This window comes from Mustela nivalis (assembly GCF_964662115.1).
Source record: "Mustela nivalis genome assembly, chromosome: 18".
Taxonomy (NCBI): Eukaryota; Metazoa; Chordata; class Mammalia; order Carnivora; family Mustelidae; genus Mustela; species Mustela nivalis.
The window spans coordinates 57,759,788-57,782,533 of NC_139037.1; the positions used below are offsets into that span (position 1 = coordinate 57,759,788).

Consider the following 22,746-nt stretch of genomic DNA (forward strand, 5'->3'; position numbering starts at 1 on the left):
GGACATCCACTGCTACCGCTGAGGTGGATAATCTTAGGGGCCCCCACTTGCCTGAAAAGAGGACCAGAGGGGTCAATTCCCATGCCCAGTCCTCACAGGGAGCAAGCAGTGGGCTGTGGTTTTGAACTCACATGGGACTTCAGAGCCTGCAGTCTTCCCTGGACAGAACTCAAGAGAAATGGTTATTTATCTTCTAGTGATGGGACTGACACCCTCTCACCTGGGCGGGGACCACTCTGAGATTAACTTATATTTTTAACATTTTTAAAATTTTATTATTTTTTAAAAGATTTTATTTGTGAGAGCATGGCATGGGGGGTGAGGGGAGGAGGAGCAGAGACAGGAGAGGGAAGCAGGCCCTGCACTGAGCAGGGGGGCCCGACACAGGGCTCGACGCCAGGACCCTGAGCTGAAGGCAGACACGTAACAGACTGAGTTACCCAGGTAACCCACTGAGATGACTTTTAAAAAAGATATTTATTTATTTATTTCATAGACAGAGATCAAAGTAGACAGAGAGGAAGGCAGAGAGACAGGAGGATGCAGGCTCCCTGCTGAGGAGGGAGCCCGATGCAGGGCTCGATCCCAGGATCCTGAGACTATGACCTGAGCTGAAGGCAGAGGCTTTAACCCACTGAGCCACCCAGGCGCCCCTGAGATGAACTTTTTAATCAAAGAAAAAGGCATTCATTTGAATGCCTCCTGCATGCAGGGTATCTGGGGACAGAGTGGTGAACCCAACACTGCCCCCCACACACTCCCTCTTGCGATCATTTCTTCTTGCGATTCATCTGTGCCTCTTTCCCTTCCAGGTCACTGAATGCCTGACCACCGTGAAGTCAGTCAATAAAACAGACAGCCAGACCCTCCTAACTACTTTTGGGGTAAGGAATGACTCCCTCGTCCCAATAGGCATTTTGACCCCTTTGCCTTTTCAAGGACCCCCCCCCCCCCACCACAACTCTTTCCTTCCACTGCTCTGCCCCCTTCTTCCCATCCTTCCTGCCTCCCCTGCCCTCGTGCAGGACCTCAGCTCCTTCCTGGGATCTCTGAGACCCCCGATCAGCAGGTACAGGGTAGTCTCGTGCTCCCCATCTCTGACCCTTCGCTCCCATCTTCCTCAGTCTCTGGAACAGCTCATGGCTGCATCGCGGGAAGATCTGGCTTTGTGCCCGGGCCTGGGACCCCAGAAGGTAAGAGCTGTGGGAATGGGCTTGAGAAGCTGCTGACGCAGGAGACAGCTCCAAATTAAAGGGACCTCAGATCCCAAAGCTCTAAGATTTCAGAAGGCTCACAGTGCTTCTCCTATAGCTGGGGAAAACCGAGGCCCAGAGAGGGTGGGGACCAGGTGGGGACCAGCCCAAACTCACACAGCCAGTCTGGGACAGACTCAAGATCTGGCTTTCTCTCCTAGTCCCCAGAGTCCCCTCCGGCTGAGAGGGAAAGAAGCAAAACCCACTCCAGATGCAGCAAACAAATGGCTCATTTAATGACGGGCTCCTCGTTTCTTTCTTGCTCTCACCCAGGCCCGCAGGCTGTTTGACGTCCTACATGAGCCCTTCCTGAAAGTGCCCCGATGACCACAGCTTTGAAGGAACATTTGGTGTAACAATAAAGCATTTTCCTGGCCCAGGCTGCTGCTGGTGTGCTGGGGCAGTCACCTGGGGTGGGGAGGAGACCAGGGCCCTCTGTGCTCGCTCTCTGCTGGTCCAGGTGGTCACCTCCAGCTTTTCTTAAGGGCAGTCCTCAGTTTCCCGGGAGGAGACTACATGGGATCCTGCTGTAGCTTCTTCCGCTTCTTCTCCCGTCCTGTGGGAGCCACCTCCCCAGACTCTGGATGCAGCGGCGGTCCTGGCATCTCCTCCTGGGCCGCTGTCTCCGGCACCCCACTTTCCCAGCCCCGCTTCTTCTTCTTCTTGGTGAATGCTGGATCTGCCCTGGCCTCGGGCTCCCCCTCACCTGGCAGCTCCAGCTCCAACACCTCAGCCTGTGGGGCGCTCATCTCGGCCCTTGGCTCCGTCGCTTTGTGGCTACGTTCTTTCTTCTTCTTTTTGGTGGCTGCTAGGGCTGCTTGCAGCTCGAGGTCCCCAGGCAGCTCAGGCTCCATCTGAGAATCCCCTGGCTCCCCCGTCGTGTTTGGCCATTTTTCTTTCTTCCTCCTCTTTCTGGTGGATGCCGGAGCAGCCTCAGACTCAGGCTCAACTTCATGTGGTAGTTCGGGCTTCGTTATCTCCCCTGGGAGCACCAGAGGGCCCATCTCCAGCTCTGTCGCCTTGGTCGCAGGCTCCATCATGACTTTGTACCCCTTTTCTTTTTTCTTCTTCTTCGAGGAGGGCAGTGGGATGGCTTCCTCCTGGGGCTCCACCTTCAGCGGTAGCAGTGCCTCGGCTGGCATCCCTTCCCCTGGCTCCCAGCCTTCTGTCCCCTTCTGCCTCTTCCTCTTCCTGGTGGGAGACAAGACTGTCTCTTCCAGAGGCTCCTTTTTAATTGTGCATTCCAGCTCTGTTGTCTTTTCTTCAGGCACTGGCGTCTGCTCTTCTGGTTCATCTGTTTCTGCCCCTTGGGGCTTCTTTTTCTTCTTCTTGGTGGTGGTGGATGGGAACGGTGCTCCCGGGGGCTCCGATGTCTCAGCCGTGGGTTCTGCTGCCAAGGGCTCCATCACCACTGGTTCTCTCAGCTCCTGCTTTTTTTTCTTCTTCCCCACGTCCCCATCTGGAGACCCTAAAACTGTGTCCACCTCCAGGGCCCCAAGCCCATTAACCGCCTCCTGGGGAACTAAGGTTTCTGGTGTATGTCTCTTCTTCTTCCTCTTCCTTGAGGCTGCCGACTTCAGTGCCAGGACGGACCCAGACCCTGTTACTGGTAGGCTGCCTCCAAAGGCACAGAACCGAGGCCTCAGGCCAGGCGGTATCTGTGGCGGGGGGCTTGCTGGGATGGCCTGCAGTAGGGTCCCAGGTGGGGATTCTTGGGGACCGTCAAAGATCCTTAGGCTGCCCTGGGGGGCTGGGGCACAGGTAAGTACCCCTCCAGCCTCCCTTGAGGGAGCCAGCAGGATTGCTTCTCCAGCCTGGGGGCCACTGCTTCTGAGGACCCGGTAGCGGTGCCGCTTGCCTGCCAACTTGCCCTTCACAATCTGGGAGCCCCAGAGAGGCACCAGCCGGCCATTGAGGCTGAAAGGAGAAAGGGGAAGACAGAAGCTTTATCAGATTGTTTTGGTGAAAGGGAGGAAAGGAGCTGAGAAACAGCACTTAAAAAAAAAAAAAATTTATTCATTTGAGAGAGGAAGCACCAGCATGGGAGGGAGAAGCCAACTCCCAGAGCGATGCAGGGCTTGATCCCAGGACCCTGAGATCAAGACCTGAGCCAAAATCAGATGCTTAACCAACTGAACCACGCAGGCGCCCTGAGTGCCTTTGGAAAGCCCCTCTAAACTTCCCCCAAGTTCAGTCACTGGGGTGGGGGGTGGGTATTCCCAGGAGGTAGCCTGGGACCACTCACCAGTCTGGGGCGAAGTCTACAGGAGCCTGGATAAGCCACAGTTCCGTATCCGGGTCCCTTAACACCTCCAGTGAGAAACGAGTGGGCTCTGAAGCTGGGGATGTCGCGATAAAGTTGGGGGGACAGGAGAACGGAGCAGCACCTGCAGAAGAGGAAACGGGGGTCTGCTGTCACTTCCCCATGGATCCAATCTTCCAGGGTGCCCACTGGCCATTGGGTCCCAGCCTCCTGAGCGCCTCAATCCCCCCACGGTCTCCTCTCTCCTGCCTGTCCCCCAGAGGCACCCCTGTCTCCACCGAGCCAATTCCTGGAGGCGCCCTTCGCTCCACCGGTAGGTTCCCCCACCCCATACCCTCCCTCAGTCCGCAGTATCTCCCGAAGTCCGGGAGATAGTCTCTCCGGAGGTCCTGTTCCTGGGATGTTCCTTTTTCCGTCCGGGCGCCCCTTTCTCCTCCCGGCAGCCACCTCTGCACCCCGCCGGCCCTTCCTGATGCAACTCACCACCGGACGGGGTACCCGCCATCCCGGGACCCGTGCCTTCCGCAGACCCAGCCGCCAAGAGCCACCCGAGTGGCGCAGCTGACCACGTGGAACCAGGGGGCGGGGCTTCACCCGGGAGCGCCCATGCGGTGCGGGAGCGCGGGGGTATCGCTCGGGGCCCGCTCGCTCTACGAGCAGAATGGGAGGAGTTTCCGCTTGTGCACAGCAGACAACAGAGGAAGACGTCTTTCCCCGAAAACTTTCTCCCCCAAGGAGCTGATTAGCTGCTTGGCGGGTGTTTGCGCCTCGCCGGGTCCCGGTGGGTATTCCCCCCAATCTCTCATATTATTTGCTCCAACGTCGTCTTAAAGGGGCCGGCCCGTTGGTAGCTCCTAATTCTTAAAGGGATAGGAAGTTCGATTGGTGTGAGATTCTGAAAGAGACAGGTAAGAGTCTAGGTTGGCAGGGCCGTGCTTTTAGTTTTACAGCCCCTTCCTGGGAGGTTCAGATGCCTGCGAAATTCGGAACTTGGGTGGGACAAGTGGGAAAATGGAGAAACGGCATAATTCCTCCGGAGGGCGTGAAGTACTAGCTTAGGGGCGGGGCTTCTGAACTCCTAGGGAGCGGGAAACGTAGAGGGAGGAGCCTGTGCGCCTCGGGGCGGGGCCTCTAGACTCCTAAGCTAAACACGCGTGGGGCGGTGCGGGCTAGGGGGCGGGCTTCGTGGACCAAATGAGACATATAGATGTTACCGAGGACTTAGTCTAGTGTGTGTGGGACATTCCCGAAGACTTTGGGAAGATGGGAGAGGGAATAGAAGGCTTGATTAGCGCCGTTTCTTCGCCGGGGGTGGGGGCGGGGAGGCGCGTGTAAACAGCGGCACGTGGACACAGATTTGGGGGTCGCGTCCACGCCCCTTTCCACAGAGACCGCACCGCTTGGGACGGTGGGCGGAGCCGCGGGACGGAGGCTAGACAGGGTGACCCGACTGCATTCCTGGCCGGTGTGTCAGCGCCACTTCCCGCCCCCTCTGCTGTGATTTCGGATCCTATTCGAAAATTGGGGCGTCTCCCTTTCTCGGGGTGTGAGCGGCTTCCCAGGACGGAAGGAGGGTCAGGGGAAGGGGACGCGTACCCTCAGCCGGGGATCACCAGGCGGTTCATCAGTGTGGGCGACACCCGGGCGCCGCCCCTGAGGGCTCCAAACTACAATTCCCAGAGGACGCGAGGAGGGGAGTCGCCCGACGTCCATCGCGGAAGCTGCTGGGGATTGTAGTCCCAGCCTACGACTTTGGACTCCGTTGCTGGGAAAATCTGTAAAGATCCAACCCATCCTTTTTATCGACGGGGAGATTGAGGCTCAGAGACTCGAGGGGCTACTGATTTTTCGAGGCTCTTTTCTCGCCTTAGGGACGGGGCATATGAGTCTCCCCCATCCTCTAACCTTCTACCCCTTTGGTGGCGTCCAAATCTTTGTACGAGGGGGAACCCAAACCTAGAGGGGTGGGGCAGGGATTCAGGAGGCTGCCTCCCTCAGTCACGGCGTGGTTAAAGTCGATTCTATTCTACGTGGTCAGGTCGCCCTCAGCTTCCGGACCTCGCCCTTTCTGTCTGTGAAATGGATTTTCACTGATTCCCAAAGGGAACGTCTCAGGCTGCGTACTGCCCCCCTCCAGGACTACAAGTCCCAAGGTGCTCGAGGCGACCCCTACTCCCCCTCTCCTCTGGGACCCGCCTCCCAACAGCCGGAGTCACGTCGTCTAACCTGTTCCCGGCGCCTGCCCCGCCCCGTTCTCCGCTCCCCGCAGCCGGAGCCGGAGCCGGAGGAAGTCCCCCGGTGCCAGGATTTGCCCCGGATCCGTGAGTTCCACTCCACTGGGGTCCAGCGGCTCTGGAGGAGGCCGACACCGTATATCTGGGAGGACTGGGAGGGGACTCGGACGCCGAGTCCCAGGGCGGATTTGGGAGTGCGCAGATGCCAGGGTCCTTCGAAGGAAAGAACTCCTATTTACTAGGCAAAAGGAAAGGGGACTCTGATGCCTGAGTTCTTGGGGTGGAGGGCTCGAACGCCATGGTCCTGGGGAGACGCTGGCTGGGACCCCCGAGTCCCACGAATTGGGCACTCTCAGAAGTCTGAGGCTTTGAGTAGAATTGGGGTATTGGATCCCTGAGTCCTGGGCAGAAATGACAAGAGTCGGACTGACGGGGTTCTGGTCATCCCTGACGCCCTCCAGCTGCTTTCTCTACCGAACTTCTAGGTCTCGAGACAGAATTCGGAGTGGGATGGGGATAGTGGAACTCGGGGCCCTGAAATGTAGCAGGACAAGCCCCCGAGGTCCCTCTGGAGGCTGGGTTCCGGCGCTCCCTACACTTTCCGGCTCTGGTGTGGGGGCCAGTGGTGGGGACCGGAGCAGTTCTCCAACCTGTGTGCGGCTGCGAGATCCCCAACATATCATTAACCGGCGCGTCAGACCTGCCTAACCAGAGGAGGGATCGCCACCCCAGGGCGCCCCCTCGTGGGGGTGGGAGCCTCCCTTACCCCTTGGAGGTGGGAAACACTTGGGGTTTGCCGAGGGGGTTCTAGAACCCAGGGTAGAATTCCAGAAAGTGGGATTGAATTCTGGGAGTTTGCATGGCTGGGCACTACACAGGCATGAGACTGAGAGGACAGTGGTAAACTGAAGCTAAGAGGTCACACAGGTAGAGTTGATTGGACTATGTGGTGCCTTCTGAGCTGCTGTCTCAGATAGCAGAGCTGCTTAGTTTATAACTTCTTCTGCAGCTGCCTTGGGGACGGTATTCCATCCATTCCCACCAGATTTTCTGACTAACCTTCCTCCTCCTACTCCTAGGGCTCCTTGCCCTGACCCTGAGGTGAGAAATGTCACCTCCACCCCCATCTGTCTGACCTGAGGTAGTGTGGGAGATAAGCGAGGGATAGAGGCTAATTCTGGAGGTGTGTGTCTGTCCTTGAAGCTGGGGGAGGGCAGGCATGGGCACCTCCCTCTGTCTGTCTCTCCTCTCCACCCCTACATGTCACGTGAGGGGATTGAACAAGGGGGTGGGGGAGGCAGGGGGTTCTGATGAGAGAGGGAAGAACTTCCGAATGTCTGGGCTTGAAGGGCATTCGGTTATAGCCTGAGATGAAATTAAAAATAATAACCAACCGTGGCTGCCAAGACAGAGCTCACAGCGTGCCAGGCTCAGCGCTGGTAGGTAGGATGGCGTGGTTCCCACAGTCTACAGAGGTCTCAGGCACTGCCTGCAGGTGGTTTGCTGACTCCACCCCAGGCAATGACTTCTCTCTACTCCACTGGGGAAACTAAAGCTGGACAGCAGGCACAGCCCACACCCTGGGCTTTTGCCACCTTCTCTCTGGAATCTTCCAGGGCATCCCATGCCCCTCCACCTGAATTTTTGGGGGTGACCACAAGTCAGAACTCACTAATGTACAAGGAGAATTTAGGGTTTAGGAAGTTGAGACTACAGGGGTCAAAACCCAGGGCTTTTAGACTCTCAGGAAGAGTCAAAAGGCCTCTTTTGTGTAAAAAACGAAATTCCTCTGGGTCTTGACCCCTCACTGTGTGTTAGATCCTGTGTTATCTTAATGAACAGCCCTAGGAAGTTCCATGATTAAGAATCCTCTATGTGTGAACTTTATTTGGTGCCCTGCGTTGTTCTAAACGCTGTCCAAAAATTAGGTCACTCAAACCTTACACCCTTTTGAGGAGAGGGTATAAATTCCCCCATTATACACACGAGGAAACTGAGGCACAGAGAAACTATATAACTAGTCCAGGGTAGAGACTTCAAGAAGGGAAGGCCCTAGCCTGTTCCACAGAAGGGGAACACCAAGTCCCGGAGAGGGTGGGGTCTCTTCCAGCGTCTGTCTGTCTGGACAGAAATGTGGGTTTCCAACCAGAGTATTCCCAGCCTAACCTGGCACTCTGTCGCGGTTCCCACTGAGGATGATGATTCCTCCAGGAAGCTCCCCCGGGATCCTTAACCCCGAAGAACTTGCTTGGCCTGGCCGCGTGCATGAGACCCTGGGAACAGAGAGGGGGTGGAGGGGAAGGGGACAAGTGAGACCTGGGATTAGAGGGTACCCAGGGGTGGACTAGAGCCCGCAGGAGGGGGAGCGGGGAGCTGGAAGTGCAGGGCAGGGGCCTGGGAACAGAGGCGCGGCGCGCGGCGCGCACCGCCCTCGCGCCCCGCCCGGCCCCCGCTCCCCTGCCGCAGGAGGTGAGGCACCTGCCCAGGCCCGCCGCGCATTCCCAGGGTCTGAGCTCAGGCGCTGTCCGCGTGACCCGGAGCGCCCCCTGGTGGCCCCCGGCGGCCCGTTTGCCCACACCAGTGCTGGGAGAGCCCCACGCCCAGCCTTGGCATTTCCTTAGAGCCAGAGGATGTCAGCATGGGATCTGAGAGTCTTAGAAATTCCGGAATCCTGAAATCCTCCGAAAGAACATCTCGCTGCCAGAATGCTGGCACTGGAGGCTGCATAGAACTGTTTGTTTTTATATTTTAGCAGACACAGAGTGTTTCCTGTGTATCTGAGGTTCTAAAAGCCCTGAGTTCTGATTCCTGTAGTTTCTACTTTCTGAGGCCTGAGTTCTCAGAGCCTCATTCCTCTTGCACCTTCTGGCCAGTTGGATCCTCACTATAGTCCTCTACGATGGATTGCTATATATCTTCGTTGTACAGATCAGGAGGCATTTTTGTCAGGGTCATTGGTTCCCCAGGAGTTGAACCCCAGAAGTCTGGCTCTTTACTTGTGATCTTACTCACTCCCCTAACCGTGCATTCAGCTAGACTTTTAGGGCAGCCTGGGATAGATAGAACATGGTGCGGGAAGATGGAGAAACCTGAGCTAGCAAAACTGGAGAATTCTAGAATGTTCCAAAGATGGACTCTCGGACTAAGAACGTTTGGACAAGAGACTCCCAAGCTGAGAGTTTTAGGCTCTGTAGAGCTTTAATTACAACCTCAAGGTCCTTACAGTTTCTAGGGCTCTGAGACATTGAAGAGGCCTCTTAGAATAGCTCCTTTGCCTCCTCCTTTCACTGTTGGGGAAACTGAGGCCTCAGGAGTGGATGGGACTTGTTGCCCAAGGTCACACGCTCCCAACACACCCAAATGAACCACCAGCCCCAACAGGTTCTGTGCCAAGGCTTCCCAGACAGAGGCCAGAATCAGCATGCCCCAGCCTGCCCCACCGCCCATGCCTGTACCTCCAAACCTAAGGGGTTGGTGCAGCCCGGGGAGGTGGCAGGGCTGGCGGGCGTGGTGGCTACCATGGGAATGGAGATGGTGCTGGCCTGACTGGTTCCTTGTGGCCTAGCTCTTTCCCACTGAGCTGGTGACCACAGAAGCCCAGCCACCCCCAGCCACTTCCCTGTTCTTCTTGTGAATGCTGGGTCTCCATGAGCAAGGTCAACTCTGGGGAGGGGAAGCTGAGTGGTCCCTGTCCTCTGGGACTCTGCCAAGTCTGGTCACAATGCCCCAGACTAACAAGTTAGATCCAGGTGTGAAACCTAATACCACCAACTCCTTGCAAGGTGATCTTGAGCAGAGGGTTCTGAGCCCCACTTTTTTTGCCTGCTACTGTGATTTTGACCATCGCATGTGGTATTGGGTGCAAGCCCTTGGCACAGTTCTAGGAGGTAGTGGCCCTTCAGTTAATAGTTGTTATTGTTATAGGCCCTCAAGCAACTCTCACAGATACATGGTAGACAGCACAATTATTATTTTTTTAAAAATCCCTAGTGGGGCGCCTGGGTGGCTCAGTCAGTAAAGCGGCTGCCTTTGACTCAGGTCATGATCCTAGGGGTCCTGGGATCGAGCCTGCATCGGGCTCCCTGCTCTTCTTTTCTTTTTTAAACGAAGTTACCCCTACATGGAGTAAACTCCAGCTCTCTTTCTCTTTCTTTTTCTTTTTTTAAGATTTTATTTATTCATTTATTCGACAGACAGAGATCACAAGTAGGCAGAGAGGCAGACAGAGAGAGTAGGAAGCAGGCTCCCTGCTGAGCAGAGAGCCCGATGCGGGGCTCGATCCCAGGACCCTGGGATCATGACCCCAGCCGAAGGCAGAGGCTTTAACCCACTGAGCCACCCAGGCGCCCCTCGGCAGCCTCCTTTTCCCTCTGCCCCTCCCCCTGCTTGCGCTCGAGCTTTCTCTCTCGAGTAAATAAAAATCTTTAAAAAAATAAAAATAAAAAGATCCCTAGCATAAAAAAAAAAATATATATATATATATCCCTGGCATCTAGTGTTGTGTCTTCCAGTCCTAGCAGGCACTCGGTAATTGATGGTTACTTTTGCATTCTTTGTTCCCTCACATGCCTGGCGCACAGTAGATAATGAGTGGCTAATTGTTGAAGGAGTCATTCAAGTCTTATTAGGAGTGACCTAGAAAGTTGAACAAGGAGCTACGTAAAAGAGAGGGAATTGTCAAGAGCCATCCGGGAATTTGAAGGAGTTGGCATTTCCCAGCCAGGGAAGTGGCTGGGCATAGCGGTTCCAGTGGAAGGACCTAGGAGCGTAAAGGCTCTGTCTGGCTTTTCTAGGACCCCTGGTTCCCTGCGGGCGGGATCTGAGAAGGTTTCCCTTCCCCCGCCCCTCCCCCCAACACACACACCTCGGCAGGCGCCCCGGTTTGGCCGGCACCATGGACAGCGAGGCATTCCAGAGCACGAGGGACCTTCTGGACCTGAACTTCCAGTGTGAGCTGGGGTAGGGGGCGGGGCTTGCCCCGGAGGGGCCCTCAAGGGTAGAGGCGGGGCGCTGCCCGGGGAGGTCCGGGTCCTGACCGCTACTCCCACCTGCCCAGCTCTGGCCATGAAGCACATGGACCTGAAGCAGATGGAGCTGGACACGGCGGCGGCCAAGGTGGACGAGCTCACCAAACAGCTGGAGTCTCTGTGGTCAGACTCACCCACGCCTCCCGGCTCGCAGGCTGGAGCCCCGCCTAGGGTGAGCCTACTCGCCTCGGTCCCCACCTTGGCCCCCAAAGCCAGCCTTTTTCTGCCTAAGGTTCTGTCCCATCGGGTTGTACAGGCTGTGGGCTATTTGAGGGCACTTGTAAAAGGGGACCAGTATGAATGGACTTCTAACAGGACCCTCGGGGAAAAGCGTCTTTTTCTTAGAGGCAGAAGGGCACCATGTGGGCTAGCCTCAGTCCTTATTTCAGGGCTGTCTCGCCAGTACCTCTCACCAGGACTCCCTGTGCCTCACTCTCCAGCCCTGCTCCAACTCCCCTAGGTTAATTTCCGATGACTTCTTTTGGTCTCCTACTAACCCCTACATTAATATCTCCTTTGGCCCCTCAATGCCCTGGCTTCCGCACAGCCATCCCGGTACAGCTCCAGCCCGGTCCCCGAGTCCTTCAGCAGCCGCGGGTCTCCCCGGAAGGCGGCCACCGACGGTGCAGACACCCCATTCGGACGCTCCGAGAGTGCCCCGGCTCTGCACCCCTACAGCCCGCTGTCCCCTAAAGGCCGGCCCTCATCACCGCGCACCCCGCTCTACCTGCAGCCAGATGCCTACGGCACCCTGGACCGAGCACCCTCGCCCCGGCCCCGCGCCTTCGATGGCACAGGCAGCTCCCTCGGCCGTGCGCCCTCCCCGCGGCCGGGATCCGGCCCGCTCCGGCAGCAGGGCCCCCCTACGCCCTTTGACTTCCTGGGCCGCGCGGGTTCCCCGCGGGGCAGCCCCCTGGCGGAGGGACCCCAGGCCTTTTTTCCCGAGCGCGGACCCTCGCCACGCCCCCAGACCTCAGCCTACGATGCGTCCGTGGCCTTTGGGAGCCCCCTACTGGGCGCGGGCGGTAGCGCTTTCGCTCCACCTCTGCGCGCTCAAGGTGAACGAGCGGGCCTCGTTTGTGGGGTGAGAGGGATGCTGGCATGGGACCGGCCTCCTGGTATATCCCGATCCGCCACCTCTCCCTAGACGACTTAACGCTGCGCCGGCGGCCCCCCAAAGCCTGGAATGAGTCTGACCTAGACGTGGCGTATGAGAAGAAGTCTTCGCAGACCGCCAGCTATGAACGTGAGTGGTGGGAGACCAGAGGAGGCGGGGAGCCCGGAGAGGCAGCCCCCAGACCCTAATGATTCGCTCCTTGCAGGCTTGGACATCTTCTCACGGCCCGCTTCGCCTGGCCTGCAGCTGTTACCCTGGAGAGAGAGCAGCCTGGATGGGCTGGGGGCCACCAGCAAGGTGAGGGGGGCCTGCGGAGGGCGGGGCTGGGGGGCAGGGGCCGGAAGTGCAGTCAGGACTACCTCCCATTCCCGGCTGCACCCCCAGTCTCCCTGCCCTCCACCCCAGGCTCTTCCTTCTTTATCCTGGATTTCCATCCCCCCATCCCTAAATCCCTTTTCCCTCACTCCCTCTGGCGTCCCTCACCTTCTCTCCCTTCTTGACCTTTTGTCCTTACCTCCTTCCCCCTCCTCCTTTATCATTCCCTCCCCCTAACTTCTTCCCACCTAGCCCCTTCTTTCCTCCTTCTCCCCAGGACAACCTCACCAGCGCCACTCTGCCCCGCAATTACAAGGTCTCCCCTCTGGCCAACGACCGGCGTTCTGATGTGGGCAGCTACCGCAGATCGCTGGGCTCCCCGGCGCCGTCAGGCACTTTGCCCCGCAGCTGGCAGCCTGTCAGCCGCATCCCCATGCCCCCTTCCAGCCCCCAGCCCCGCGGAGCCCCACGCCAGCGCCCCATCCCTCTCAGCATGATATTCAGGCTGCAGAATGCCTTCTGGGAGCATGGGGCCAGCAGGGCCATGCTCCCTGGTTCCCCCATCTTCTCCAGAGCACCCCCACCTAAGCTGCCTCCACAGCCCCAGGCACCCCCTCAGCCCCAGGCACCTCCTCAGCCCCAGCCACCGCCTCAGCCCCAGCCTCCACCCCCTCCCCAGCCCCAACCCCAACCCCAGCCTCAACCCCCTGTCCCAGCCCCACAACCTCCCCAACAGACTTGGCCCTCTGTGAGCGAAGGTGAGTCAGCAGTGGGGGACCCAGAAGGCTGGTTAAAGGGAGGACAAGTGGCTGGGGACCAGAACAGCTTAGGGAGCCATCACAGCCAGACACCCATTTCCAGACACTGTCCCCGCACAGAGTAAGGCTAGAGGAGAAGGTTGGGAATTCGTTCAGGAGCTAGAGGGAGCACCGTGGTTAAGCATGGACCCTGGGAATTAGACTGCCTGGCTCCGTGCTGTGTTAAGTTACTTAATCTCTCTGGACCTCAGTTTCTTTGAGTGTAGAAGGTGATAGAGCCCATCTTATTATGGTATTAGATTATTTAATCTATACAAAGTCATTAAAATAGAGCCTGATGTGGGAAGATTTCAATAGCTATTATATTAATTATAATAATCATTAATATGTTTGTGTCTGTGAGACCAGCCCAGGGCCTAGAGTTAAAGTCAAATGGGTTTTGAGCCCCTCTCCCCTGATGACTTGCTATATGAGTCAGGATAAACTAGCTAACCTATCTGAATTTCTGCTTTGTCATCTGCGAATTGTGAAGGACATTATCAGGCACCAGGATTCTAGTCCCAGAATGAGTATTCTGCCTGAAAGGGTAGGTGAGGAAGTTCTTAGGATCTCAGCAAGTCAAGGCCATGGTGATGGTATTAGCACAAGATTCCGAAGTCAGAGGGACCAGTTGCAGCTAAGTGGCTTTGGGCAATTGACTTGCGCTCCGTGATGCTCAGCTTCCCTCCCTGTAATAAGGAAATGATAGCAGGTTCTACCTCACAAGGTCGTGGTGAGAATTCAGTAAGACAAGCACACAATCATATATTATTCACAGCCCATGGTATGTAGCCCAGAGAGATCAAGGAACTGCCCTGAGGTCACACAGCAAATCGGATGCTGGCTGTGGATCCTGGAAGTTGTGGACTTGGAGAGGGGAGTCATGGGATTCTCCCAGACACCCATTCACTGATGGGCTTCTTGTTCCCTCTAGGCCCCCCCAAACCTCCCCCGGAGCTGGAGCCCGAGCCTGAGCTGGAGGGGCTGCTGGCACCAGTGCTGGAGGGCGGTGATGCAGATGAAGGCACTGTAACTCGGCCCCTCAGCCCCACGAGGCTGCAGCCAGCCCTGCCCCCTGAGGCGCAGTCAGTGCCCGAGCTGGAGGAGGTGGCACGGGTGCTGGCAGAGATACCGCGCCCCCTCAAACGCAGGGGCTCCATGGAGCAGAGCCCCGCTGTAGCCCTGCCCCCCACCCACAAGAAGCAGTACCAGCAGCTCATCAGCCGCCTCTTCCATCGGCATGGCGGGCCTGGGGGTCCTGAACCCGAACTGTCCTCCATCAGTGAGGGATCCGAAGCGAGGGCAGGGCCCCCTGCTCCTGCCCCACCAGCGCCCATTACACCCCCGGCCCTGCCTCAGGTCAGCCCACCAGAGCAGCTGCAGAGCATGGTAAGTAATACAGGAGGACACGGGGATCTATTAGCACCTGGACGTGCCCCTTCCCTTTTAGGACAGAACCTGGAAATGGCATGCCTCACATCTGCCTCTTCCAATGGGCCAGGGACCCAGAGGCTGCAAGGGAGGCCGGGAAATTTAGTCTTTAATCTAGGAGTCACTTGTGTTCTGAAGACAGGGAGAATGTCTTGGGAGAGGCATTCACAATCTCGGCCACCCAGAGACTTTCTCTGCTCCTCTCCAATCACCTGCTTCCCCCCCCCAACACCGCCACCCCAGGGGCATCTCTTCAGGAATCTTGGAATCTTACCACCTGGAAATGAGTGTGTCAGTGGGTTTATTCCAGGACCTGAAAAGCCTGCCTGAAGCAAGGTAGTCACCATGCTGCATGATCTCTCGTGTCTGCCTTCTCTGGGAATTGACCTCTCCTCTCAGACCTCAGCACGCCTGTGCCATGGCTAGAAATGGCGGCTCAGAACGGCCTCTCGCTTCCGGTGCATGGTGTCCTCTGATGCTTCTCAGAGGCGCTTTCATTCAGAATTGCGAGATTAAGTCCCCGGTATCCGAGGCTGTGGGTGTGGTGATTAAGGGCATCAACTGCAGAGCTAGGCTGCCCGGTTCAAATCCCGGCTCCATGCCGCTTATCAGCTGTGCAACCTTGTGCAAGATGCTTAGCCTCTCTGGGCCTCAGTGTCTTCATCTGTAAAATGGGGATAAGAGAAACCATAGAGTTGCTTGGAGCATTAAATATATGAATATAGCGCTTAGAATAGTGCCTGGCTCTTAACTGTTAATCACTATTCTTATTGTTAGCATTTGACCAGGGGATGGTGGCCTCAAAACTTGCTCCAGTCCCTGCATGTTGGCCGGGGTGTGGGTGGCGTGTATGGAACAGTCCTGTTCTCTCAGTGTGGATGGACAGAGTGAGGGGAGCAATTCCGAGAAAAGAAGCAGGGGCTCGGTTGACACCCCAAAATGCCTATTCCCAAGCCAGGAAAGGTTGAGATCCAGGATCTTGAGATCAAGAATGGAAGAATGAAAACACCTTATGGGATCACAAAGTCCTAGCCATAAAGAAACTCGAAAATTCACAGAATTCAAGAATTAAATCCTGTTCTCAGTCTCAGAACAATGAACCTTCAGAATCCTAGAGTGCCGAAGTTTCAAATAACAGGATCTTAGAAATTAGAATTCAGTAACACTGGCCCTGGTTATTAACTGATTCGTGAAGTCACCAAACTGAAAATTAAAGGCTCTTCTCATTTGAGTCGGGAAATCACAGATTAGTGCACTAATATGTTGAAATACAGAATTGTGTTTTATTTTATTATTTTTAAAAGAGTATTTTTCAAAAAACTTTATTTATTTGCGATAGAGTATGGGGAGCAGAGGGAGAAGGAGAAGCAAACTCCCTGCTGAGCAGGGAGCCTTATGTAGGACTCGATCCCAGGACCTGAGCCAAAGGCTCAGGCTGAGATCATGACCTGAGCCGAAGGCAGACACTTGACCAACTGAGCCACCCAGGCGTCCCCAAAGAGTATTTTTCAAAAGATATCTCTACACCCATCATGGGGCTTGAAGTCACAGCCCAAAGATCAAAAATCTCAGGTATACCAACCGAGCCAGCTGTGTACCCCCAGAATTATATTGTAAAGGAACATTTTCCACTAGAAAAGTAAATACACAAACACCGTAGTAAGGAGGAGGAAATAGAAAAAAAGAATAAAGAGGCCAAAAATCACAGCACTCAGAACTGTGATTAACATTCTAAGTATCTCCTTCCAATCTGTTGGAAGGAAATTCTAACCATAAAATATTAAAGTTCCCATAGAATCTTGGGAATGCAACGACTTGGGTCTTCAGCAGTCGGACATGGTGTAAGTTAGCATTCCTGGACTTACAACATTTGAAACAGCTGAACTTCAGAGAATTTTGAAATCCGTGGCTCTTGGGATCTCCAAATTCCGGGATCTTGAAATCATCGACATCAAAGACCAGAATCACAAAATGCTACATGCTCCCAATAAATGAACCTTGTAGGAGGACCTGTGGACATCAAAAATAAGAAAGCACAAGGAATAAGAGGCTAAATATTTCTTTAAAAGATTTTATTTATTTATTGGACAGAGAGAGAGATCACAAGTAGGCAGAGAGGCAGGCAGAGAGAGAGGAGGAAGCAGGCTCCCCGCTGAGCAGAGAGCCCAATGTGGGGCTCCATCCCAGCACCCTGGGATCATGACCTGAGCCGAAGGCAGAGACTTAATCCACTGAGCCACCCAGGCGCCCCGAGGCTAAATATTTTCATTCCGAACATCTGGAATTACACTGGACAACAGTTTGTTATGTGGGTTTCATAGCATTTATGTTTTATAAAAGCACTAAGACTGAGGACAGGTTGAAAACCTACCTGGCTTCTACAGTCATCAACTTGGTGGTCTGCCAGCTTCCTTTCGGGTCTCAGGGGCCAAGATCCAGATTCCCTGACTATTGTAGGGAATCAAAGGCTATAGAACTAAGGCATCCCTTTCCCCATGGCCGGTGGGCTCTGTACCTCCCCGCCTTCCAGTCCCAGCCCCATCTCCGTCTAGTTGGATGACCTGGGGCGGCTGCTGCCGGGTTCCTGAACCTCTGTTTTCCTAAGTAGTGGGTATATTAATAATCCCCCCCAAGTCACCGGAGCCACCGCCCCTACCCGTTTCCCCAGGAGATGCGCTCGGTGCTGCGGAAGGCCGGCTCCCCACGCAAGGTTCGCCGCGCGCGCCTCAACCCGCTTGTGCTCCTGCTGGACGCAGCGCTGACCGGGGAGCTGGACGTGGTGCAGCAGGCGGTGAAGGAGGTGAGTGCTGCCCGAGCGCAAGGGAGGCGGGGTGGAAGCAGTGTTCGGGGGATGGTGCTGGGGACTGAGCCTCCGCCTCTGTGTCCCCCGCCCGCCCAGATGAATGACCCGAGCCAGCCCAATGAGGAGGGCATCACCGCCCTGCACAACGCCATCTGCGGCGCCAACTACCCCATCGTGGACTTCCTCATCGCGGCCGGTGCCAACGTCAACTCCCCAGACAGCCACGGCTGGTGAGCCCTGACCCTGACTCTTATGGGGCGGGCGCTGCGTGGGTGCGGGGCGGGACCACGCTGCTGGCCCGGGCACACGCGGGCAAATGCGCGGCGGCTCACGCACGCCTCCACGCCTAGGACACCATTACACTGCGCAGCATCGTGCAACGACACGGCCATCTGCACGGCGCTGGTGCAGCACGGCGCAGCCATCTTCGCCACCACGCTCAGTGACGGAGCCACCGCCATCGAGAAGTGCGACCCCTACCGCGAGGGTTACGCTGACTGCGCCACTTACCTGGCAGGTGCGAGGCTTGCCTCTGGAGGAGGGAAGGAGGTGGTGGGGACCCAGGCAACCCAGCTGGTCACTGCGGAGGGGGAAGGGGCAAGATTGCTGGTCGTGGGAGAGAAGATGTGGGGACTGTACCAGCCAGGTAGCAGGATCACAAAGGAAGGGTGGTGGGATGGGCCACCTGCAGGAGAGCTGGACTGGTCCTCCCACCTGGCAGGTGCACACAGGGTGTGTGGGGTGAGCAGACTGCCAGCCTCACGGGCTGGGGGACGTGGGCACTGTGCCATGCAAACTAGACACCTATGGAAAGAAGGGGGGTCTTGGAGATTGCACTGTTCACCTGCTTTCTCACCTGAGGGCATGAGGGGGTTGGACATTCCAACAATACCATTTACCTGGCATAGGGCTGGGCAGGTGGGCTGTGCTACCTACCTGTGGGAGACACAGGGCCACACCGTTGACAGGTGACGCTTCCCTTAGTGGGGAAGGGCAGATCACCCAAGCAGGTGATAGGAGGAGGTAGGTAGCTTGGGTCAAGGGAGTGTGTAGAGCGTCCCTATTACACACCTGACGTGGGCGGGCAGATTGTATCATAGGGCGGGATTTGGAACATCTCAGAGCTGAAGGAAGTCAGGCTCTAGGATCTGGGGGTGGGACAGTGTTTTTGAGAGGTGAGCCACCTAATGGCAGAAACTGGATGAGAGCCTTGGGGCTTGTGGGTGAGCACGGGTAGCCGGGGACTGCACCCCGGGGGCATGAAATAGACTAAGCTTCCGGGTGGGGCATTGGCCCTTACACGATGGTACAAGGAGGTGGAACCTATGAGATGGGGCGCTTGGACTGTTTTGCCTGTCTCGGACGTGGAGAGTACTATGAGGGTCAAGTAGAGATTGGACACAAGACCTGGCAGGGAAGGGAGGCAGAACCCGAACCCAGTGGACTGAACCACTAGAAAGAGGGAGCAGCGTGGACTATATCATTTGGAAGGGAGGGCTAAATTCTTGATGGAAATTTTACCACTTAACAGGGCCGGGAAGAGGGTGGGCTGTACCCTCTGGAGACGTTATTGCATACTCTGGAGATTTTGCCACTTGGGGAGGGGGAAAGCAGTGTGGACTCACCATCTGGGAAGGGAGAGGTGGGACCACTTAGTGCGAGGCGGGGAAGGGCTGAACCATCGAAGGGGGCGTTGAGATTATGGAAACTGTACAGTTGGGGTGGGGGCGGTATACATCAACCGCACCTCTGGGAGTGACACAGGGACTTGACGATGTCCAAGAGGGGATGGGGACCGTTGACCCTGCCTCGGGGCTTGGAGGCCCCAGTTTGATGCACCCTGATACCCTCGAATGTCAGAGACTGCCAGTTCCAGGCAGCTGACTCCATCTTAGGCGCCCCTCTCCAGACGGGGTACCCGACTTTGCTGTGCATGTGTGTGTTGGGTGGTGCCACATCCCAGGGCCCGTCCCTGTCCTCAGCGTGTCTTGTGTCCCTGAGTGTTCTGACGCCTCCAGCCCTCCATCCCCACCGGGTGCTCACAGCCCCTGCGGGTTCGTGTTTCAGATGTGGAGCAGAGCATGGGCCTGATGCACAACGGGGCGGTGTACGCCCTCTGGGACTACAGCGCGGAGTTCGGAGACGAGCTGTCCTTCCGCGAGGGCGAGTCGGTCACCGTGCTGCGGAGGGACGGACCCGAGGAGACCGACTGGTGGTGGGCCGCGCTGCATGGGCAGGAGGGCTACGTACCTCGTAACTACTTTGGGGTGAGGAAAAAAAAATCTCTTCTACAAAGAAGAGATATTGTATCCGAATCCTGGGGCTATTTGGGGAAAAGGGTAATTCTGGGGGAAAAAATGAGCAAGAGGGACAGTCCATTATACTAGGGGCGAGGTAGGTCAGAAGAATCTATTCCGGGTCCGTGGGGAATGAGGAAAACCAATTATAATAACGCAAGGGAGGTGAGGGACAGCGCCCCTTATAGTTGGGAGAGAAAGTGCCCCTTCCCTGTGATACTTTGTGGGGAACTCACTGCCTGACTAGTTATTTGGTTCATGTGCAATTTTTTTTTTAAATCATCCTTAATTTTATTACTGGGGAGGCAAGGAAGAATGTATTTTAGCCAAGGGAAGCCATGAAGAATCCCATTTTAGGTGCACAGGAGGGGAAGTTAAAATAATTGTTTATTACTGGTGTAGTGGGGGGGAAGCTTTTGTTACACTGCAAGGAGGAGGGAGAGGAAGATTCCATTATTAAAAGGATGGTAGAATTGAGGGAGATTGTACTAGGTTAAGGGAAGAGACCAGAAGATCCCATTATATTCCTAGGAGAGAAAATTTTTGTAATTTGGGGATGGGTGGAGGTACGTCTGAAGGAGAGAGCCACTGTGGTAGGGAGAGACAGGTGTTCGTTTCATGGCAGAATGGAAGCCTCAGAAAATTACATTTCATCAACTCTAGGCTCCATCTGTTGCTTGGTGGTGACAGGGGCCTTGGGGATTCTGGAGCAAATCCCCAAGGGGAAGGAGTCCGTTAGGAAGGGAGGGGAAGATGGAGACAGCCCATCTGTTTGGGGATGGATTAAGTGACTCCATTAAATTTGGAAGTAGGAGGAAGGAGGGAGAATTCCTGGTGTTTAAAGATTCTGCTTTCTCTCAGCTCTTCCCCAGGGTGAAGACTCAGAGGAATAAGGTCTAGCTGCACAGGTCATTGCCAAGGGAGGCAGGAGCCGGCAGCCCTGCCTTTGCCCCAGACCTCTCCTCAGTAACTGCTGCATCTCCTTGGGCCCCAAGCCCTACAGGGGTGGGGTCCTCACCTCCAGCTCTCTGCTTCCCTGGAAGCCCAGGGGAGAAGGAGAACCTCAGCCTTAAGTTTAGAAGCTGCCTTAGCCTCGGGAGATGACCTTGGGGCTGGGAACCATCGGAAGCAAGAGACTTCCCCTCCTCCCCCAGCCTCCTCCATTTGCCAAATCAGATCCTGTCCAAAGTGCTTCTCGCTCCTGCTGCCAACGCCTCCCACCCCCTCCAAACAAGCCAACATATCATCCTAGGAGAGCCTGGGTGTGTCACTTCCACCGGATTTCCCCAGGAGTCACCTCTGCCCTCATCTCTCCAGGGCTGGACGAGACACATTGGTCCCCAGCTCTCCCCACTCAAGTGCCTTCACTCAGTGCCGGTTTTATAACCAAATAGGGACATTTTTCCTTATAAATAAAGGTAGTTTGCACAGAAATGGACTTCCCTCTCTTTAGATCTCCTTCTGACCTAATAAGTGCTCATCGCACTTACCATGTTTGACAAACCAGTTTTAAGGAAGCCCCTTTCTAAGGGATTTCTGTCCTGAAAATCTAGTCCTTCCTCTTCCAAACACATATGTTTTTTTGTGGGTTTTTTTGGCGAGGGAGAGGGAGGATTTTTGGTGTTTTGTTTTGTTTTTTTTGTAGTGTCTCAATCTTTTTTCATATTTTGGATTCTTTATGTCTTTAAACATTTTAAGCTTATTTTATAGTATATGTATGATAATTCTACCATCTGAAGTATGGAGCCATCTACTTCCATCATCTGCTGTGTCTGCTGGTTCTCGCTCATGGTGGATTGTTCCCTCGAGTGTGTTGAAATTATGGTTTGGGAGACCATCTTCGACAGGGCTTTATCTTCCCGTAATCCATGTGGCCTTGTTGAGCATATGACCCTGAAGAGGGACTTTCCTTTGCTCCTGCCTCACTTCTTTACTGTGTAAACTGATTTTGGGTAAAGCACAGGCATATGTCTCCTCTGTGTATTTCTTGACAAATCCTAAGGCAACAGCATTGTTGTTGTCTGAGATGTCCAGTACATATAGCCACCAACCTCACGTGGCTGTTTAATTTCAATTAATTAAAATTAAATAAAAATTCAGGATCATCTCTTAGTCACTTTTCTTTTCTTTTTTTCTTTTTTTAAGATTTTATTTATTTGACAGACAGAGATCATAAGTAGGCAGAGAGGCAGGCAGAGAGAGAGGAAGGAAATCAGGCTCTCCAACTCGGGGCTGGATCCCAGGACTCTGGGATCATGACACGGGCCAAAGGCAGAGGCCCAACCCACTGAGCCACCCAGGTGCCCCTCTCAGTCACTTTTCTAGTGTTCGGTTGCCATGTGTGGCCAGTGGCTACCATTTGGGGCAGTGCAGATAGAGAACATCTTCATCATCTCAGAAAGTTCTACTGGGTAGAGCTGAAACACATTTCCAGTATATGGAAGCCTCTTCCCAGTCAACCACAGTTGTGATTTCTATTACTGTTGATTAGTTTTCATGAATATATTTTATTTTATTATTATTTTTAAAGATTTAGTTTATTCATTTGAGACAGAGAGTGAGTGAGAGAGACAGAAGGAACAGAGGGAGTGGGAGAGGGAGAGGCAGACTTCCCGCTGAGCAGGGAGTCCACCGCAGGACTCCATCCTAGGACCCTGAATCAGGACCAGAGCCAAAGGCAGATGCTTTACCAACTGAGCCACCCAGGTGCCCCTGTGAATATACCTTAAAAACCAAATAGTACCAGGGCACCAGGCTGGCTCAGTCAAAAGTGGGGTCATGAGTTTGATTCCCACTTTGGGTGTAGAGACTACTGAAAAAAAAGAAAAAAAAACCCTATACTAAAACATTTATGAGAAAAAAGCAGTCCTCTGCGCCATATCTCTCCACTTCCTTCTGCTCTCTAGAGACCCCTTTCAACGGCTTTATCTGTTTCTTCTAGTATTTTCTCCTATGTTTCTAAATATGCAGATACTGCTATTTCTCGATAGCCAATTTTAGACATTCTCTACCAGACTTCCTGTTACGGGGAAGGCTTGCATTCATGCTGATGCCACTTTCTCTTTTCCAGTGAAATCATGTCATAATTTTTATATCAATCATAGTTTTTACCATGTAATATGTAAATGTTTTCTCTGCAAAGCCATGTAATATACTAGCATTTTCCTCCTCATATAAACTTTAACATTTTTGAGAATTAATGATTACCT

The 22,746-nt window shown here is 54.7% G+C and overlaps 3 protein-coding genes across 9 annotated transcripts in view; 2 read left to right on the forward strand and 1 right to left on the reverse strand.

Annotated features, from left to right (window-relative positions):
* The window catches only part of ERCC1 (ERCC excision repair 1, endonuclease non-catalytic subunit), a 41,469-nt gene extending 39,839 nt beyond the window's left edge, over nt 1-1,630 (forward strand). For all 4 annotated transcript variants that reach the window (XM_082710665.1, XM_082710664.1, XM_082710663.1 and 1 more), the window contains 3 exons: nt 813-884; nt 1,125-1,193; nt 1,527-1,630. In XM_082710665.1, the coding sequence (XP_082566791.1) occupies nt 813-884; nt 1,125-1,193; nt 1,527-1,580 (195 nt within the window). In that variant the 3' untranslated portion in view covers nt 1,581-1,630. The remainder of the gene's footprint in view (nt 1-812; nt 885-1,124; nt 1,194-1,526) is intronic.
* POLR1G (RNA polymerase I subunit G) lies at nt 461-4,130 on the reverse strand. The gene is made up of 3 exons (XM_082710646.1): nt 4,000-4,130; nt 3,499-3,640; nt 461-3,170 (listed from the first exon to the last, which is right to left on the reverse strand). Exons 1-3 carry the CDS (start codon nt 4,019-4,021, stop codon nt 1,766-1,768), a joined length of 1,569 nt encoding a protein of 522 aa, XP_082566772.1. The 5' UTR covers nt 4,022-4,130; the 3' UTR covers nt 461-1,765.
* PPP1R13L (protein phosphatase 1 regulatory subunit 13 like) lies at nt 4,093-20,971 on the forward strand. Of its 4 annotated transcripts, none has more exons than XM_082710632.1 (13): nt 4,093-4,297; nt 10,544-10,699; nt 10,807-10,949; nt 11,325-11,835; nt 11,925-12,023; nt 12,100-12,191; nt 12,487-12,967; nt 13,941-14,395; nt 17,106-17,237; nt 17,337-17,470; nt 17,591-17,757; nt 19,308-19,507; nt 20,399-20,971. In XM_082710632.1, exons 1-13 carry the CDS (start codon nt 4,123-4,125, stop codon nt 20,435-20,437), a joined length of 2,784 nt encoding a protein of 927 aa, XP_082566758.1. In that variant the 5' UTR covers nt 4,093-4,122; the 3' UTR covers nt 20,438-20,971. The 4 variants fall into 4 exon arrangements, with proteins under 4 accessions (XP_082566758.1, XP_082566761.1, XP_082566759.1 ...); XM_082710635.1 differs by having other exon boundaries at nt 4,101-4,297; nt 10,623-10,699; XM_082710633.1 differs by lacking the exon at nt 4,093-4,297 and adding an exon at nt 4,349-4,424.
* Nucleotides 20,972-22,746: the final 1,775 nt, after the last annotated feature.

Excerpts from the sequence above, each read along its gene's own strand:
- POLR1G (XM_082710646.1), bottom strand. The coding sequence starts at position 4,021 with ATGGCGGGTACCCCGTCCGGTG. Across the intron at positions 3,641-3,999 it reads GGCGGGTACCCCGTCCGGTG|GTGCTGCTCCGTTCTCCTGT; the intron begins GTGAGTTGCATC and ends CCTCTTCTGCAG. Across the intron at positions 3,171-3,498 it reads GTAGACTTCGCCCCAGACTG|CCTCAATGGCCGGCTGGTGC; the intron begins GTGAGTGGTCCC and ends TTCTCCTTTCAG.
- PPP1R13L (XM_082710632.1), top strand. The coding sequence starts at position 4,123 with ATGCGGTGCGGGAGCGCGGGGGTATCGCTCGGGGCCCGCTCGCTCTAC. Across the intron at positions 11,836-11,924 it reads TCCACCTCTGCGCGCTCAAG|ACGACTTAACGCTGCGCCGG; the intron begins GTGAACGAGCGG and ends ACCTCTCCCTAG. Across the intron at positions 12,968-13,940 it reads TTGGCCCTCTGTGAGCGAAG|GCCCCCCCAAACCTCCCCCG; the intron begins GTGAGTCAGCAG and ends TGTTCCCTCTAG.